The sequence below is a fragment of the Acartia tonsa genome, chromosome 2 (genome assembly GCF_053477335.1).
Source record: "Acartia tonsa isolate MP-2025a chromosome 2, ASM5347733v1, whole genome shotgun sequence".
In the NCBI taxonomy this organism is placed as follows: domain Eukaryota; kingdom Metazoa; phylum Arthropoda; class Copepoda; order Calanoida; family Acartiidae; genus Acartia; species Acartia tonsa.
The window spans coordinates 50,732,963-50,753,310 of record NC_137261.1 but is presented as its reverse complement, the minus strand read 5'-3'; the positions used below and the strand labels follow the sequence as shown (position 1 = coordinate 50,753,310).

General features: G+C 37.9%; 1 protein-coding gene across 1 annotated transcript in view; it reads left to right on the top strand.

Moving 5' to 3' along the window:
- The first annotated feature begins 496 nt into the window (after positions 1 to 496).
- The window catches only part of TAF1B (TATA box-binding protein-associated factor RNA polymerase I subunit B), a 37,156-nt gene continuing 17,304 nt past the window's right edge, over positions 497 to 20,348 (top strand). The window contains exons 1-5 of the mRNA XM_080151221.1: positions 497 to 641; positions 2,519 to 2,588; positions 2,869 to 2,984; positions 3,739 to 3,836; positions 4,144 to 4,245. Coding sequence (XP_080007347.1) covers positions 537 to 641; positions 2,519 to 2,588; positions 2,869 to 2,984; positions 3,739 to 3,836; positions 4,144 to 4,245 — 491 coding nt within the window. The 5' untranslated portion in view covers positions 497 to 536. The remainder of the gene's footprint in view (positions 642 to 2,518; positions 2,589 to 2,868; positions 2,985 to 3,738; positions 3,837 to 4,143; positions 4,246 to 20,348) is intronic.

Genomic DNA, 20,348 nt, shown 5'->3' with positions numbered 1-20,348 from the left:
ATAGGAATTTTCTAAATTGATTTTTCTGCTATAAAAGCTTGAAAAAGGTTACTGCTATTTATTTTTGTTGTATAATACAGTTCAAAGCCAGGATTTAAGATATAATCTGAAGGAAAACTTTTGCCTTTATATTAATGGAACCGGGGTGTATATTCTGCAAATTTGACCCTGCTAAGGGGGGGGGGGGTGGGAGGGAGGATAATATGGATAAAATAAAGAGTTTTGAAAATAATTTTCTATTTTATCCCCTTCCTTGCTGGAAAAAACTAGGAAGGGGAAAAAATAAATCTTTGCAGAATATACATTATACACTCCTTTATTATCATTAGGCCAAAATGATTTTTATTTTGAAAATATTTTTTATTTTCAATGATTCCAAATATAAGAATGTATCAAATATATTTTCTTCAGATAAATATCCCACCCTGACTTGTAGCAATTTTTAATCTGGAAAAGGGTGTTAAAAACAAAGCTACTAAGATTATATAAAGATTAATTTGCTTATGGTTACAGATTAGTATTGACCCCCAATCAAAATGGATACTGGGGGTACCAACCCGCCATGTGAGCTGTGTGAGGGCACAGATTTTGTGCAAAGAGATGGATTTTTCTATTGCATCTGGTGCGAGACACAATCTCAGGTTTGTTGAAGGATCTAAAGGGATAAGTCAATGGCTGATTAATTAATGTACATTCTCAATATTGAAACACAAAATTAGTTTTTTGTAGTGGTTGAAACGTTTGGACACTCAACTTTATAAAACAAACAATAAAAAGTCTCCAAAGTTTTATAGCCAACGAATAAGAAAACAGTCCATTGTCCCCTCTCTCTCTGGGTTTGTTAAAGGATCTCATGGAATAAGATGTAAATGGTAGTTTCAAACAAAGCGCCTGTCGAGTACTACCTACCCCTCCCCCCTTTTACAAAAGATCTAATTTACTAAAGGCCTATTGCTACATAAGGTCTAATGTTACATAAGGTCTAATGTTACAAAAGATCTAATACTGCGAAAGGTCGAAATTACTAAAGACCTAACTTAAAAAATAATATACATTATACGAACATATACAGTTGGGTTAGGTTATATGGCTAGGGGGCCGAGCGCTGCGGCTAGGCATAAATTATCCTTTTATATCTGCGAAGCCGAAGCGCTCGGAACCCTGGGATTAGGTCTTTTGTAGGATTAGGTATTTTGTATAGTTAGATCTTTTGTAGCAATGCCGATTCCTACTACCTTTGTGAAATGAATCTTATACATTTTCTGAGATTCCGTTAGGTTGTAGTGAGACAAAAAACTATTCAGTTATAAATCTTTCTCAACCCAATTTAAAAGGAAAAAAGTCTACTTCATCATTCCGAAATATATTTCAAGTAAAAAATACTCATTATCAATCGCATCTGGAAAAAAAAACAACAAAATAAGTATATGATAAAACATTCTTTAAGGGTAAAACATTTAAACTTAACTTTAATAACAAAAAAATATGATAAAAATCATTATTTAGGTACTAACAATTCACTAAGAAAAAATATGTATGACTTTACTATAAGATGGTTGTACAAAAAATGAAGGGGAAGCGGTCAAAATAATGTGAATTGAGAGGGGAAGGGGGAAGGTTGAGTTTTGTGGGGTGTCTATAGTAGCACAGCTGCTCTATAACTGGTGATTTTTTAAAAAAAAATTGCAACTGCATTTTTAATAACAAATTTACATTCTGCGATTTAACAAAGGTTCAAGTTTTCTAATATAAAATTTTTCTCTGGCTAATCTTACCCAAGGATTATTGCTTTTAATTTGTTCAAAAGGAATAAATTGTAAATGACTGAAATTATGGCCACTTTCTGAAAAATGTTGGCCAACTGCTGTGATTGCATTAGGTGAAATTGAATTTTTATGCTCAGAAAATCTTTTGACTGCTTTGCGGCCAGTCTGTCCAATATATTGTGGGTGTGTTTTACAGTTTCCATTGTCTTTGGTACATGTTATACAGTAAATTACATTCTCTGAGTCACAAGTCAAATAAGATAAAATTGGAATAGTTTCATGTGTTAACAGATGATACAATATTATTAACAAATTTAGGCGAAAATTTACATAACATACAATTAAAACCACATTGTTTAAACCCTAGTTTATTTCTGGAAGGTCTATTGTCTTTAGGCAATTGTGCTCGAATCAAAAATTCTCTTAAATTTTTTGGCCTAGACCAGCACACCATCGGCGGTTCTGGGAAAACTTTTTTCATTTGGGGATTTTGTATCATAACCTTCCAGAATCGAAATAAAATATTTGAAATATGGGGAAGGCGGGGATCATATTGTAAACTTAAAATTGGCCTGTTTACAACTTTTATTGGGAAGTATGGGACACCTGTTGTTTAGTTGTTCATGGTGACCATTTTGGATGTGGCACATGTGGATGGGGTCGGGGCTGGAGGAGGATGAATATGATATCTTGTGCTAAAATAATTTACAACAAAACTAGTTATCTAATAAATAATTATCATTATTGACTAGGAAATGGGACAAGTCAAAGAGGTGGCTGAAGAAATCTTTGAATCAAATGTTTGTTCGACCATAAAAGCAGGTAGTTTGCCCTTATTTATTATGTAAAGGTAATAAGTATTGCTTAAAAGTGGAATGGGTACCCAGTAATCACTGAAAGTGAAGCCAACAAATCTTAGAGGACAATAAAAAATAAGTGTCTACGTCTTTAATTTAGTCAAGTATAACAGCGAAGGTATCTAATTGTTATTCCAATTATTAAATCAAATAAACTTACAAAATTTTCCATTTTAATTGTAAGCTTTGCTTCTTATTAACATAGGTAGTTGCTACATCTTACTAATATAACGTTAATATTACAGAAGAAGAAAAAAAACAAGCCACGCTTACAGACGAGGAAAAGTTCAAGCTTACTCCTCCAGTGCGGTGGCATATGGCAGATGGGTACGCTCTTATTCTCAATGACTGGTGCAAACAGGAAAATATTATTGCCTTTTTTATATTAGCTGCGACAACCTTCTAATAAATTCCCTTACACTCAACCCGAATATACTCTATAATTGACGTTGATTGTCCGCCTGTCCGTGACGCAATGCAGGAAACGGGAATTACTCAACTGGTATGAAAGCTGAAAATCTCTGATTTTTCATGTCAACATTCCAATCAATATGGATCGCATTGCAGCATAAAACATCCATGGTGGTCCTTCAAAAGTATTGAAAATTACAGTTTAATTAAGATTCAAATTATCACACATTTGAAATGCAGCTGTTTGAAAACTCGATCTGTCGACTCCAGCACATTAACTAATTCCCCGTTTAACTGTCAAAAGTAAAAAGAATCTCCATGCCTTTTTTACTTTAAGGCCTTCTAGATAATGCTCGAGCAATCCCAAGTTGAATTGTTAGGTTACAACAATGGTTATATTATTACTTGGATGATACACAAGATTTTCATGTTCTAAATGAAACTCGTAGCGGGCTAAAATAACGATACTTCTCCCCCATCTAACACCTTTACTCCATCCCCATAAGGAAATAATTTCTTCAAGTAACAAGTAACCCTTACTACTGGATAAACGAACTGATCAGTACCATGTTAGCAGCCTAAATTGACGACAATTTTTTCCCTGTCATAATATCCACGTAAAAATAGCTGTAAGTATCCATTGTTACAATTTACTAATTAATGTGGATGCTACTAAATTTTTATTAAAGGCAATTATAATTCAGTTGGAAAAACTTGGAGTAACTGGTATAAGAGAAAACGTCCTTGAAATTTATGCATTGTATTTACAAAAACTTCAAGTCTGCTTTACAAAGACTGTAGAGTAAGTTTTTTATTCACATAATGATTTATCTTTATATTTAAAAAGTATATGATATTACTAATAAGACAATAGCTGATAAATTGATGTACATCCCCAATTAAGATACATCAAATTACCCCTCTCATGATAACAATTAGTGAATGAAACGTTCGGACGCTCAACTAAATGAACCAACCAATTATACTTCAATAAAAGTCCCCAAAGTTGTTAAAACAACGAATAAGTTATTGAATTAAGAAAACTTTTGAGACTAGTGTACTGTATAATCTCGACGTTGAGCATCTTTAAAGAATTTTTTTTGATTCAGTGATGACCCTGATTTGCCGGAGGACCAGAGAGAATTACCGACCATGCACTACAGAGACAGATGGTATGCCAAAGGAGGACCTGACAAGGTTTCTAGTAACGCGTAAGTTTTTTAATGCACGACCTTTGTCTTATAGTCCTACCGGCATCAAAGAAGATAAAGTATAGAATAGAATCCAGGTAGAAGATTCTGCCTGGCTAGCCTGAAGTAAAATTGGAACATTTGAAAGACCAAAACGGCTATAAGGCTGTTAGTAAATAATATGATTTCAGTAAATATTATGAAAAAATATTCAAATTAAATTCCTTTTGCAATAATTTACAAAAAGCCATGTAGCCAAGCTTCCAGCTTTCTCTTCCCTATTCACAATGGATTAAAAATGAATTTGATGTGCATTTTAAGCCTTAAAAAAATTAATTATGTAAAAAATTTACAAAAAATATTGGTCTCAGTATTTATATTATAAAACTAAGTTGTGCTCTTATGTATGTTTTTTAACAGCTGATTTATACATGATATCAACTACATCCATTAGGGTGGGTTCATATTGGAATTAGACAAAGCGGGGATATGCAACAGATAAAATTAACCTTAAAAACATTTCTGACCGAAAAAGAATTTTCAAAAATTGAGTTTTAGAACACGACCACTTAAAAATATAATTCATTACTTATTAGTATGCAAAGACGACATTCAAAAATTTTTTTGAATCAGAACTATGGCTTCATGGTGCTCCCTGGAAAGGCCTTGAGGAGCTGAATCAGGAACTTTTGTCCGTTTCAAAATATCTCGTTCCTAGCCTTAGAAATCACTAAAAAACCAAAATTTTTGGGTATAGTCCTTTCCATGACATCGCTCCATATGGGGCGATGATTTTCTATAGCTCCTTCAAGGAGCTATAGCATAGCCTCTTATCATATGGAGCGATGTGATAGCCCCTTTTAAGGAGCGTTCATATCGCCCCTTATGATAAGAGGCTATGCTATAGCTCCTTCATGGCCTCTTAATAGCTCCTTTAAAGGGGCGTTCATATCGCCTCTTATGATAAGAGGCTATGCTATAGCCCCATGATGGCTCCTTTATAGCCTCTCCATCGCCCCTCCGTAGTCCCTTACCTTAATTTATATAACAACCCACTTGATGGCCCCTACATCGCTCCTCCATCGCCCCTTCTCCAAATTTATATTACATTGTACTTTGATGGCCCCTACATCGCTCCTACATCGCCCCTTCATCGCTCCTACATCGCTCCTTCATCGCTCCTTCTCCAAATTTATATTAAATTGTACTGTGATGGCCCCTACATCGCTCCTACATCGCTCCTTCTCCAAATTTATATTAAATTGTACTGTGATGGCCCCTACATCGCTCCTACATCGCTCCTTCATCGCTCCTACATCGCCCCTTCATCGCTCCTTCTCCAAATTTATATTACATTGCAACTTGATGGCCCCTACATCGCTGCTACATCGCTCCTTCATCGCTCCTACATCGCCCCTCCATCGCTCCTCCATCGCTCCTTCTCCAAATTTATATTAAATTGTACTGTGATGGCCCCTACATCGCTCCTACATCGCTCCTTCATCGCTCCTACATCGCCCCTTCATCGCTCCTTCTCCAAATTTATATTACATTGTACTTTGATGGCCCCTACATCGCCCCTCCATTGCCCCTCCATCGCTCCTACATCGCCCCTCCATTGCTCCTTCATAGCTCCTTCTCCAAATTTATATTACATTGTACTTTGATGGCTCCTACATCGCCCCTCCATCGCTCCTACATCGCCCCTCCATCGCTCCTACATCGCTCCTTCTCCAAATTTATATTAAATTGTACTGTGATGGCCCCTACATCGCTCCTACATCACTCCTACATCGCTCCTACATCGCTCCTTCATCGCTCCTACATCGCCCCTTCATCGCTCCTTCTCCAAATTTATATTACATTGTACTTTGATGGCCCCTACATCGCCCCTCCATCGCTCCTACATCGCTCCTTCATCGCTCCTTCTCCAAATTTATATTAAATTGTACTGTGATGGCCCCTACATCGCTCCTACATCGCTCCTTCATTGCTCCTACATCGCCCCTTCATCGCTCCTTCTCCAAATTTATATTACATTGCAACTTGATGGCCCCTACATCGCTCCTACATAGCTCCTCCATCGCTCCTCCATCGCTCCTTCATCGCTCCTACATCGCCCCTTCATCGCTCCTTCTCCAAATTTATATTACATTGCAACTTGATGGCCCCTACATCGCTCCTCCATCGCCCCTTAATAGCCCCTTACCTTAATTTATATAACAAAGCTCCTATATGGCCTCTCTATCGCCCCTTAATAGCCACTTAATTTAATTATATAACATTGCCCCTACATAGCCTCTCCATCGCCCCTTAATAGCCCCTTACCTAAATTTATATAACAAAGCTCCTATATAGCCTCTCCATCGCCCCTTAATAGCCCCTTACCTTAATTATGTAACATAGCCCCTACATAGCCTCTCAATCGCCCCTTAATAGCCTCTTACCTTAATTTATATAACATAGCCCCTACATAGCCTCTCCATCGCCCCTTAATAGCCCCTTACCTTAATTTATATAACATAGCCCTACATAGCCTCTCCATCGCCCCTTAATAGCCCCTTACCTTAATTTATATAGCATAGCCCCTACATAGCCTCTCCATCGCCCCTTAATAGCCTCTTACCTTAATTTATATAATCCTTACCTTAATATATATAACATAGCCCCTACATAGCCTCTCCATCGCCCCTAAATAGCCCCTTACCCTAATTTATATAACATAGCCCCTACATAGCCTCTCCATCGCCCCTTAATAGCCCCTTACCTTAATTTATATAACATAGCCTCTACATAGCCTCTCCATCGCCCCTTAATAGCCCCTTACCTTAATTTATATAACATAGCCCTACATAGCCTCTCCATCGCCCCTTAATAGCCCCTTACCTTAATTTATATAGCATAGCCCCTACATAGCCTCTCCATCGCCCCTTAATAGCCTCTTACCTTAATTTATATAATCCTTACCTTAATATATATAACATAGCCCCTACATAGCCTCTCCATCGCCCCTTAATAGCTCCTTACCTTAATTTATATAACATTGCCCCTACATAGCCTCTCCATCGCCCCTTAATAGCCCCTTACCTAAATTTATATAACAAAGCTCCTATATAGCCTCTCCATCGCCCCTTAATAGCCCCTTACCTTAATTATGTAACATAGCCCCTACATAGCCTCTCAATCGCCCCTTAATAGCCTCTTACCTTAATTTATATAACATAGCCCCTACATAGCCTCTCCATCGCCCCTTAATAGCCCCTTACCTTAATTTATATAACATAGCCCTACATAGCCTCTCCATCGCCCCTTAATAGCCCCTTACCTTAATTTATATAGCATAGCCCCTACATAGCCTCTCCATCGCCCCTTAATAGCCTCTTACCTTAATTTATATAATCCTTACCTTAATATATATAACATAGCCCCTACATAGCCTCTCCATCGCCCCTAAATAGCCCCTTACCCTAATTTATATAACATAGCCCCTACATAGCCTCTCCATCGCCCCTTAATAGCCCCTTACCTTAATTTATATAACATAGCCTCTACATAGCCTCTCCATCGCCCCTTAATAGCCCCTTACCTTAATTTATATAACATAGCCCTACATAGCCTCTCCATCGCCCCTTAATAGCCCCTTACCTTAATTTATATAGCATAGCCCCTACATAGCCTCTCCATCGCCCCTTAATAGCCTCTTACCTTAATTTATATAATCCTTACCTTAATATATATAACATAGCCCCTACATAGCCTCTCCATCGCCCCTAAATAGCCCCTTACCCTAATTTATATAACATAGCCCCTACATAGCCTCTCCATCGCCCCTTAATAGCCCCTTACCTTAATTTATATAACATAGCCTCTACATAGCCTCTCCATCGCCCCTTAATAGCCCCTTACCTTAATTTATATAACATAGCCTCTACATAGCCTCTCCATCGCCCCTTAATAGCCCCTTACCTTAATTTATATAACATAGCCCTACATAGCCTCTCCATCGCCCCTTAATAGCCCCTTACCTTAATTTATATAGCATAGCCCCTACATAGCCTCTCCATCGCCCCTTAATAGCCTCTTACCTTAATTTATATAATCCTTACCTTAATATATATAACATAGCCCCTACATAGCCTCTCCATCGCCCCTTAATAGCTCCTTACCTTAATTTATATAACATTGCCCCTACATAGCCTCTCCATCGCCCCTTAATAGCCCCTTACCTAAATTTATATAACAAAGCTCCTATATAGCCTCTCCATCGCCCCTTAATAGCCCCTTACCTTAATTATGTAACATAGCCCCTACATAGCCTCTCAATCGCCCCTTAATAGCCTCTTACCTTAATTTATATAACATAGCCCCTACATAGCCTCTCCATCGCCCCTTAATAGCCCCTTACCTTAATTTATATAACATAGCCTCTACATAGCCTCTCCATCGCCCCTTAATAGCCCCTTACCTTAATTTATATAACATAGCCCTACATAGCCTCTCCATCGCCCCTTAATAGCCCCTTACCTTAATTTATATAGCATAGCCCCTACATAGCCTCTCCATCGCCCCTTAATAGCCTCTTACCTTAATTTATATAATCCTTACCTTAATATATATAACATAGCCCCTACATAGCCTCTCCATCGCCCCTAAATAGCCCCTTACCCTAATTTATATAACATAGCCCCTACATAGCCTCTCCATCGCCCCTTAATAGCTCCTTACCTTAATTTATATAACATAGCCCCTACATAGCCTCTCCATCGCCCCTTAATAGCCCCTTACCTTAATTTATATAACATAGCCCTACATAGCCTCTCCATCGCCCCTTAATAGCCCCTTACCTTAATTTATATAGCATAGCCCCTACATAGCCTCTCCATCGCCCCTTAATAGCCTCTTACCTTAATTTATATAATCCTTACCTTAATATATATAACATAGCCCCTACATAGCCTCTCCATCGCCCCTAAATAGCCCCTTACCCTAATTTATATAACAAAGCTCCTATATGGCCTCTCTATCGCCCCTTAATAGCCACTTAATTTAATTATATAACATTGCCCCTACATAGCCTCTCCATCGCCCCTTAATAGCCCCTTACCTAAATTTATATAACAAAGCTCCTATATAGCCTCTCCATCGCCCCTTAATAGCCCCTTACCTTAATTATGTAACATAGCCCCTACATAGCCTCTCAATCGCCCCTTAATAGCCTCTTACCTTAATTTATATAACATAGCCCCTACATAGCCTCTCCATCGCCCCTTAATAGCCCCTTACCTTAATTTATATAACATAGCCCTACATAGCCTCTCCATCGCCCCTTAATAGCCCCTTACCTTAATTTATATAGCATAGCCCCTACATAGCCTCTCCATCGCCCCTTAATAGCCTCTTACCTTAATTTATATAATCCTTACCTTAATATATATAACATAGCCCCTACATAGCCTCTCCATCGCCCCTAAATAGCCCCTTACCCTAATTTATATAACATAGCCCCTACATAGCCTCTCCATCGCCCCTTAATAGCCCCTTACCTTAATTTATATAGCATAGCCCCTACATAGCCTCTCCATCGCCCCTTAATAGCCTCTTACCTTAATTTATATAATCCTTACCTTAATATATATAACATAGCCCCTACATAGCCTCTCCATCGCCCCTAAATAGCCCCTTACCCTAATTTATATAACAAAGCTCCTATATGGCCTCTCTATCGCCCCTTAATAGCCACTTAATTTAATTATATAACATTGCCCCTACATAGCCTCTCCATCGCCCCTTAATAGCCCCTTACCTAAATTTATATAACAAAGCTCCTATATAGCCTCTCCATCGCCCCTTAATAGCCCCTTACCTTAATTATGTAACATAGCCCCTACATAGCCTCTCAATCGCCCCTTAATAGCCTCTTACCTTAATTTATATAACATAGCCGCTACATAGCCTCTCCATCGCCCCTTAATAGCTCCTTACCTTAATTTATATAACATAGCCTCTCCATCGCCCCTTAATAGCCCTCCATCGCCACTTAAAAGCCCCTTACCTTAATTTATATAACATAGCCTCTACATAGCCTCTCCATCGCCCCTTAATAGCCCCTTATATCCTCCTTCAAAACAGTTATACACCTTCCCAGGATCTATTGGAAGCTACCCTATAAAGGAGAACCATATTGGTTCTGCAGTTAGCGATCTTCTTTGATACATACAGACAATGATCCTGTTACTTTTTATAAGGATTAAAAATAAAATGGCCTAAAGCCATCTCATTACCCATAGGAAGCTTCACTGTAAAGGAGAACCATGTCGGTTTAGTGGTTAGCAAGGTACAGACAGACATACATACAGACAAAGATCCTGTTACTTTATTATAAGGATTAAAATAAAATAGTTATTAACCTCCCCAGGACCTATGAGAAGCTACCCTATTAAGGAGAACGATCTCAGGACCTATAGGAATCTTCACTGTAAAGGAGAACCATATTGGTTCAGCGGTTAGCAAGATCCTTCGGTACAGACAGACATTCATACATACAGACAAAGATTCTGTTAATTTATTTTAAGAAATACAGATAAAATTGTTATAAACCTTTCCAGGCCTAAAACCATCTCAGGACCTAATTTCTGCCGTTGACAACTCGAGTTAAGTTACTATATTATTTTTACAATGTTTAACTTATCTGTTATTATTGGCTGACGAAAAGTTTGGGCAAAAAAAAAATTTATTCTTCAATGAAATATCTCTCCAGTATAATTTTGCCAAGTGCTAATTTATTAAGAATAAAGTTTGCCACAAATTTACCAAAAAATCTCATTGTCATTTCGCCAGGGAGGATTAGGATAGTTCCCAAAGTGTTATAAGTTGGCTTATCCAAGAGTGCTGTCTAGTCTCCAAAGTTTTATAATACCGTTTTCTTATTCGTTAGATTAACAACCTTGGGGACTTTTTATTGTTTTGTGATTGTTTAGTTCATTAAGTTGAGTGTCTAAATGTTTCAACCACTAATTCTAAACTAAAGAAGGGGTAATTTTGTGAATCATCAATGGGAATAATTAATATATAAACATACATATATATACAGTGTTTTTTTTTATGAGAGCATTTTTGAAAGCAATTTTATCAGAATTTAATGATTAATGGCTTATTCTCTTCGTTTTTTATAACCATTAACAGAAAAGCAAAAAAATATTTCAGTTTTTATTTAAAAAGTACAGTAAATTCAAAATTTCAAAACATGGGTGTCAACATCTAAAATAGTTATTTCTCGCATCGTATTATAAACGGCTTTCCGCGGATATAGAAAGTACAATTATGAGATTAAAACTAGTTTTTTTAGCCCCGAGGTGCAGAAGGCACCGGCTAAAAAAACTGGGTTTAATCTTATGATTGTACATATCTATATTCGTAGAAAGCTGGATATAATACGATGCTAGACATAGTTTTTTCGTATGGACGAGAACCGGTTCCTATCCACCGGATTCAAATGAATACGAGAAATGGTTTTAGCGCATTTTTCTTATGCTCAAATCTTCTACCCTTTCCAAGAATGGAGGGAGTACATTGGGGGGCCAGTATTCCCTCCCTGGTTGAGATATGGCCTTCAAATTTCAAAATGTTCTAGTACATGTCACAAGTAGTATCTATATAAATTTTTAGCTCAATATCTCAACTTTGAAGCGTTTTGCAGCCATTCTTGCAAAGGTAGATTATAAGAAAAATGCACTAAAACCATTTTTAGATGTTGACACCTAAGTTTTAAATTTTTTAATTTACTGTACTTTTTGAATAAAAACTGAAATATTTTTTGCTTTTCTATTAAAGGTTATAAAAAAGAAGAGAATAAGCCATTAATCATTAAATTCTAATAACTATAAGTAAGGTAAAATTGCTTTCAAAAAAGTTCTCATAAAAAAACACACTGTATATATGTATATATATCATTTTATCGACAATCGTCTTATCCCTGTAGATCTCTGATTATCAGAGCATTTTTGAAATATTTGCTGCTTATTTTTTGGCTGCCTTTGGCAAAATAATTTTTTTTCATAAAAAATGTATACAAAATTATCGTATTAATTTGGTAAATATATCATTGCACTTGAATTATTTTTAAGTCACTAACGGCTAATCCCATAGATGACCCTAGGAGTACTTTAATGAATAGATGTGGTGGAGAGGGGGGGGGAGGGGGAAGGTTAAGAATTTAAGGGAAGTGATACCTTCCGGGGGCTGAAAGTGTTAGTCCCCTCCCCAAAATGAAAACTTTTCCTGCGAGTAAAATAAGCTTCAATGTAAAGGAGAAGCATATCGGTTCAGTTGATACTGATAAACATCCTGTTACTTTAATGTAAATATTAGTTTAAGGATAGTCTGTATAATCTCAGGGATAAAGGAAACATTAGGCAATTTTTACAATAGTCTCCAAAGTTTTATAATGAAGTTTTCTTATTCGTTGGCTCAAAACTTTGGGGACTTTTGTCATATTTTGGTTGTAGTGTTGCAATTTTGTGTATCGTTATTAGGGATGGATAAAAATTTATCGGCCATTGTCTTATTCCTTTAGATCCTTGGTATAATCAACTGAATAACAGTTCCAACAACAAAAATTAAGATATTGCTTCGCTTTTTATGGACAAATATCCTGTTATTTTATTATAAGGAAAAAAAATAAACTATCTTAAATCATCTCAGTACTCAGCGGTTAGCAAGATCCTACGGTATAGACAGACAGACATACATCATATCATATCAAATGGGGGGGGATTTTTTTGTTTTTGGGGGGGTTGGGGGTATCCCACCCCCCAAGACAATAGCCTAAAACCACCACAGGACCAGTAGGTATATTCCCTGAATAGTAGAATATAATCGGTCCAGTGGTTACCGAGATCTTAAGGGACTGACAGACGGACAGACAGACGGACAGACAGACGGACAGACAGACAGACGGATGGACAGACATCATTCTACTTTGTATTATAGATTTACGCTAATTTTAACAAAATTTATGTTTGACCTCCTGATTTTAGAGCTTTGCTTTTGTGAATGTTGTTATCCTTGTTATCTTGCTTTTTTTTCCTTTTTCATAACCTATTATATAAAGTAGTAATCTTTTTTTTGTCTGTAGAAAAGCTAACCGCTGAACCTATATGGTTCTCCTTTACAGTGAAGCTTCTTTTAAGTTCATAGAGGGTTTATAATTATTTCGAGGGAGGGTATCTCCACCCTCCCAGAAAATTCACCCCAAGAAAAATATTACCCCATCCCCACAAAAAATCTTTTTAACTTTTTAAAAGCAAAGCTTTTCTATATTAAGGATCAGTCCGTACGTCCGTAACGGTTAGCTATTTTCGTTAATTTAGGCATGTGATTCCTGTAGTAGAAAGGTACGATTTAGAAAGTCTATAATCATTATCAGAATATCCATACGTCCATTTTAAGCATACTAATTATTAACTTACAACAAATTTTTATGTATCAAAATTATCCGATTAATCTGATTTCTGGGATACTGATTCCTAGGACAACAAAATAGAATGTTATAAGCGAATCATATCTATAATCAAGTCCAAAAAATGTGAGTACGTCCTTAAGCATTTTCCTGCATGTAAGCAATTTCTCAATAAATTTACTTACAATTTTGTTTCGAATTTTAAATTTATGTTCTGACTATTCAGTTCTGACACTCTACATTATTAATGTTCATTAAAGGACGCCTGCAAGAAATAACACGCTTTAACTGCTAAAAGACTGCCACAAGAAGACCCAATACCCCAAATTATAAGCCTTCAGCTTCAATAACAAAAAAGTTCTAGGCATTTCAAAATAGCATTTTATGTACAATGGAATTTTTGAAAGATTTCCAATGCTCATAAAAGAAAAAACAATATTAAATTACTTGCCTAGACATAAAATTATAACCTTATCTTTGTCAGAAACTTAGATTGCCTGTAACTGATTACATTTTTACAATAAAAACACCACATTTCATAGTCAAAATCTATGAAAAAAAATCGATTTAAATTGCATTTTTAAACAAAAATCATAGCGGAAACAAAGGGGTAAACTAATACAAGCTTAGCTGTGATTGGTTGTTAAGCTGATTCAGCCTTCTGATTGGCTACAGTACATTCGGTACAACGCAAGTAAAACTTATTTTTTTTTTAATGATTTTGACTATAAAAATGGGTACTTTTATTGTAAAAATATAATTAGTTACTGGAAACCTAAATTTATGACAAAAAAATAAGCTTATAATTTTGTTTCTAGGCCACGTAGTTTAATTTTAAAGTTTTCAACATGAGCATTGCAATTCTTTCAAAATTTCCATTGTACATAAAATGTCATTTTAAAATGCCTAGAACTTTTTTGTTATAGAAGCTGAAGGCTTCAAATTTGGGGTATTTGGTCTACTTGTGGCAGTCTTTCAGCAGTTAAAGCGTGGTATTTCTTGCAGGCTTCCTTTAAACTTTTTTCTACCGTTTCAGAGCTTTGCTTTTATAAATGTTGTCATCCTTGTCATCCTTTTAAAACTTAAATTTAAAACTGTAGAGGGTCACATTCCTTCCTTACCTTAATGCCCTACCTTCTATAATGAAGGGGCAATACAATTACAGAGGCTGTACAGGAGCCATAAAGGGCCTATGTTATATAAATTAAGGTAAGGGGCGATGAAGAGGCTATGAAGGGGCTATGTTATATAAATTAAGGTAAGAGGCTATTAAGGGGCGATGGAGAGGCTATGTAGGGGCTATGTTATATAATTAAGGTAAGGGGCTATTAAGGGGCGATGGAGATGCTTTGTAGGGCCTATGTTATATAAATTAAGGTAAGAGGCTATTAAGGGGCGATGGAGAGGCTATGTAGGGGCTATGTTATATAAATTAGGGTAAGGGGCTATTTAGGGGCGATGGAGAGGCTATGTAGGGGCTATGTTATATATATTAAGGTAAGGATTATATAAATTAAGGTAAGAGGCTATTAAGGGGCGATGGAGAGGCTATGTAGGGGCTATGCTATATAAATTAAGGTAAGGGGCTATTAAGGGGCGATGGAGAGGCTATGTAGGGCTATGTTATATAAATTAAGGTAAGGGGCTATTAAGGGGCGATGGAGAGGCTATGTAGAGGCTATGTTATATAAATTAAGGTAAGGGGCTATTAAGGGGCGATGGAGAGGCTATGTAGGGGCTATGTTATATAAATTAAGGTAAGGAGCTATTAAGGGGCGATGGAGAGGCTATGTAGGGGCTATGTTATATAAATTAGGGTAAGGGGCTATTCAGGGGCGATGGAGAGGCTATGTAGGGGCTATGTTATATATATTAAGGTAAGGATTATATAAATTAAGGTAAGAGGCTATTAAGGGGCGATGGAGAGGCTATGTAGGGGCTATGCTATATAAATTAAGGTAAGGGGCTATTAAGGGGCGATGGAGAGGCTATGTAGGGCTATGTTATATAAATTAAGGTAAGGGGCTATTAAGGGGCGATGGAGAGGCTATGTAGAGGCTATGTTATATAAATTAAGGTAAGGGGCTATTAAGGGGCGATGGAGAGGCTATGTAGGGGCTATGTTATATAAATTAGGGTAAGGGGCTATTTAGGGGCGATGGAGAGGCTATGTAGGGGCTATGTTATATATATTAAGGTAAGGATTATATAAATTAAGGTAAGAGGCTATTAAGGGGCGATGGAGAGGCTATGTAGGGGCTATGCTATATAAATTAAGGTAAGGGGCTATTAAGGGGCGATGGAGAGGCTATGTAGGGCTATGTTATATAAATTAAGGTAAGGGGCTATTAAGGGGCGATGGAGAGGCTATGTAGGGGCTATGTTATATAAATTTAGGTAAGGAGCTATTAAGGGGCGATGGAGAGGCTATGTAGGGGCTATGTTATATAAATTAGGGTAAGGGGCTATTTAGGGGCGATGGAGAGGCTATGTAGGGGCTATGTTATATATATTAAGGTAAGGATTATATAAATTAAGGTAAGAGGCTATTAAGGGGCGATGGAGAGGCTATGTAGGGGCTATGCTATATAAATTAAGGTAAGGGGCTATTAAGGGGCGATGGAGAGGCTATGTAGGGCTATGTTATATAAATTAAGGTAAGGGGCTATTAAGGGGCGATGGAGAGGCTATGTAGAGGCTATGTTATATAAATTAAGGTAAGGGGCTATTAATGGGGCGATGGAGAGGCTATGTAGGGGCTATGTTATATAAATTAAGGTAAGGAGCTATTAAGGGGCGATGGAGAGGCTATGTAGGGGCTATGTTATATAAATTAGGGTAAGGGGCTATTCAGGGGCGATGGAGAGGCTATGTAGGGGCTATGTTATATATATTAAGGTAAGGATTATATAAATTAAGGTAAGAGGCTATTAAGGGGCGATGGAGAGGCTATGTAGGGGCTATGCTATATAAATTAAGGTAAGGGGCTATTAAGGGGCGATGGAGAGGCTATGTAGGGCTATGTTATATAAATTAAGGTAAGGGGCTATTAAGGGGCGATGGAGAGGCTATGTAGAGGCTATGTTATATAAATTAAGGTAAGGGGCTATTAAGGGGCGATGGAGAGGCTATGTAGGGGCTATGTTATATAAATTAGGGTAAGGGGCTATTTAGGGGCGATGGAGAGGCTATGTAGGGGCTATGTTATATATATTAAGGTAAGGATTATATAAATTAAGGTAAGAGGCTATTAAGGGGCGATGGAGAGGCTATGTAGGGGCTATGCTATATAAATTAAGGTAAGGGGCTATTAAGGGGCGATGGAGAGGCTATGTAGGGCTATGTTATATAAATTAAGGTAAGGGGCTATTAAGGGGCGATGGAGAGGCTATGTAGGGGCTATGTTATATAAATTAGGGTAAGGGGCTATTCAGGGGCGATGGAGAGGCTATGTAGGGGCTATGTTATATATATTAAGGTAAGGATTATATAAATTAAGGTAAGAGGCTATTAAGGGGCGATGGAGAGGCTATGTAGGGGCTATGCTATATAAATTAAGGTAAGGGGCTATTAAGGGGCGATGGAGAGGCTATGTAGGGCTATGTTATATAAATTAAGGTAAGGGGCTATTAAGGGGCGATGGAGAGGCTATGTAGGGGCTATGTTATATAAATTAAGGTAAGGAGCTATTAAGGGGCGATGGAGAGGCTATGTAGGGGCTATGTTATATAAATTAGGGTAAGGGGCTATTCAGGGGCGATGGAGAGGCTATGTAGGGGCTATGTTATATATATTAAGGTAAGGATTATATAAATTAAGGTAAGAGGCTATTAAGGGGCGATGGAGAGGCTATGTAGGGGCTATGCTATATAAATTAAGGTAAGGGGCTATTAAGGGGCGATGGAGAGGCTATGTAGGGCTATGTTATATAAATTAAGGTAAGGGGCTATTAAGGGGCGATGGAGAGGCTATGTAGAGGCTATGTTATATAAATTAAGGTAAGGGGCTATTAAGGGGCGATGGAGAGGCTATGTAGGGGCTATGTTATATAAATTAGGGTAAGGGGCTATTTAGGGGCGATGGAGAGGCTATGTAGGGGCTATGTTATATATATTAAGGTAAGGATTATATAAATTAAGGTAAGAGGCTATTAAGGGGCGATGGAGAGGCTATGTAGGGGCTATGCTATATAAATTAAGGTAAGGGGCTATTAAGGGGCGATGGAGAGGCTATGTAGGGCTATGTTATATAAATTAAGGTAAGGGGCTATTAAGGGGCGATGGAGAGGCTATGTAGGGGCTATGTTATATAAATTAAGGTAAGGAGCTATTAAGGGGCGATGGAGAGGCTATGTAGGGGCTATGTTATATAAATTAGGGTAAGGGGCTATTTAGGGGCGATGGAGAGGCTATGTAGGGGCTATGTTATATATATTAAGGTAAGGATTATATAAATTAAGGTAAGAGGCTATTAAGGGGCGATGGAGAGGCTATGTAGGGGCTATGCTATATAAATTAAGGTAAGGGGCTATTAAGGGGCGATGGAGAGGCTATGTAGGGCTATGTTATATAAATTAAGGTAAGGGGCTATTAAGGGGCGATGGAGAGGCTATGTAGAGGCTATGTTATATAAATTAAGGTAAGGGGCTATTAAGGGGCGATGGAGAGGCTATGTAGGGGCTATGTTATATAAATTAAGGTAAGGAGCTATTAAGGGGCGATGGAGAGGCTATGTAGGGGCTATGTTATATAAATTAGGGTAAGGGGCTATTCAGGGGCGATGGAGAGGCTATGTAGGGGCTATGTTATATATATTAAGGTAAGGATTATATAAATTAAGGTAAGAGGCTATTAAGGGGCGATGGAGAGGCTATGTAGGGGCTATGCTATATAAATTAAGGTAAGGGGCTATTAAGGGGCGATGGAGAGGCTATGTAGGGCTATGTTATATAAATTAAGGTAAGGGGCTATTAAGGGGCGATGGAGAGGCTATGTAGAGGCTATGTTATATAAATTAAGGTAAGGGGCTATTAAGGGGCGATGGAGAGGCTATGTAGGGGCTATGTTATATAAATTAGGGTAAGGGGCTATTTAGGGGCGATGGAGAGGCTATGTAGGGGCTATGTTATATATATTAAGGTAAGGATTATATAAATTAAGGTAAGAGGCTATTAAGGGGCGATGGAGAGGCTATGTAGGGGCTATGCTATATAAATTAAGGTAAGGGGCTATTAAGGGGCGATGGAGAGGCTATGTAGGGCTATGTTATATAAATTAAGGTAAGGGGCTATTAAGGGGCGATGGAGAGGCTATGTAGGGGCTATGTTATATAAATTAAGGTAAGGAGCTATTAAGGGGCGATGGAGAGGCTATGTAGGGGCTATGTTATATAAATTAGGGTAAGGGGCTATTTAGGGGCGATGGAGAGGCTATGTAGGGGCTATGTTATATATATTAAGGTAAGGATTATATAAATTAAGGTAAGAGGCTATTAAGGGGCGATGGAGAGGCTATGTAGGGGCTATGCTATATAAATTAAGGTAAGGGGCTATTAAGGGGCGATGGAGAGGCTATGTAGGGCTATGTTATATAAATTAAGGTAAGGGGCTATTAAGGGGCGATGGAGAGGCTATGTTATATAAATTAAGGTAAGGGGCTATTAAGGGGCGATGGAGAGGCTATGTAGGGGCTATGTTATATAAATTAAGGTAAGGAGCTATTAAGGGGCGATGGAGAGGCTATGTAGGGGCTATGTTATATAAATTAGGGTAAGGGGCTATTCAGGGGCGATTGAGAGGCTATATAGGGGCTATGTTATATATATTAAGGTAAGGATTATATAAATTAAGGTAAGAGGCTATTAAGGGGCGATGGAGAGGCTATGTAGGGGCTATGCTATATAAATTAAGGTAAGGGGCTATTAAGGGGCGATGGAGAGGCTATGTAGGGCTATGTTATATAAATTAAGGTAAGGGGCTATTAAGGGGCGATGGAGAGGCTATGTAGAGGCTATGTTATATAAATTAAGGTAAGGGGCTATTAAGGGGCGATGGAGAGGCTATGTAGGGGCTATGTTATATAAATTAGGGTAAGGGGCTATTTAGGGGCGATGGAGAGGCTATGTAGGGGCTATGTTATATATATTAAGGTAAGGATTATATAAATTAAGGTAAGAGGCTATTAAGGGGCGATGGAGAGGCTATGTAGGGGCTATGCTATATAAATTAAGGTAAGGGGCTATTAAGGGGCGATGGAGAGGCTATGTAGGGCTATGTTATATAAATTAAGGTAAGGGGCTATTAAGGGGCGATGGAGAGGCTATGTAGGGGCTATGTTATATAAATTAAGGTAAGGAGCTATTAAGGGGCGATGGAGAGGCTATGTAGGGGCTATGTTATATAAATTAGGGTAAGGGGCTATTTAGGGGCGATGGAGAGGCTATGTAGGGGCTATGTTATATATATTAAGGTAAGGATTATATAAATTAAGGTAAGAGGCTATTAAGGGGCGATGGAGAGGCTATGTAGGGGCTATGCTATATAAATTAAGGTAAGGGGCTATTAAGGGGCGATGGAGAGGCTATGTAGGGCTATGTTATATAAATTAAGGTAAGGGGCTATTAAGGGGCGATGGAGAGGCTATGTAGAGGCTATGTTATATAAATTAAG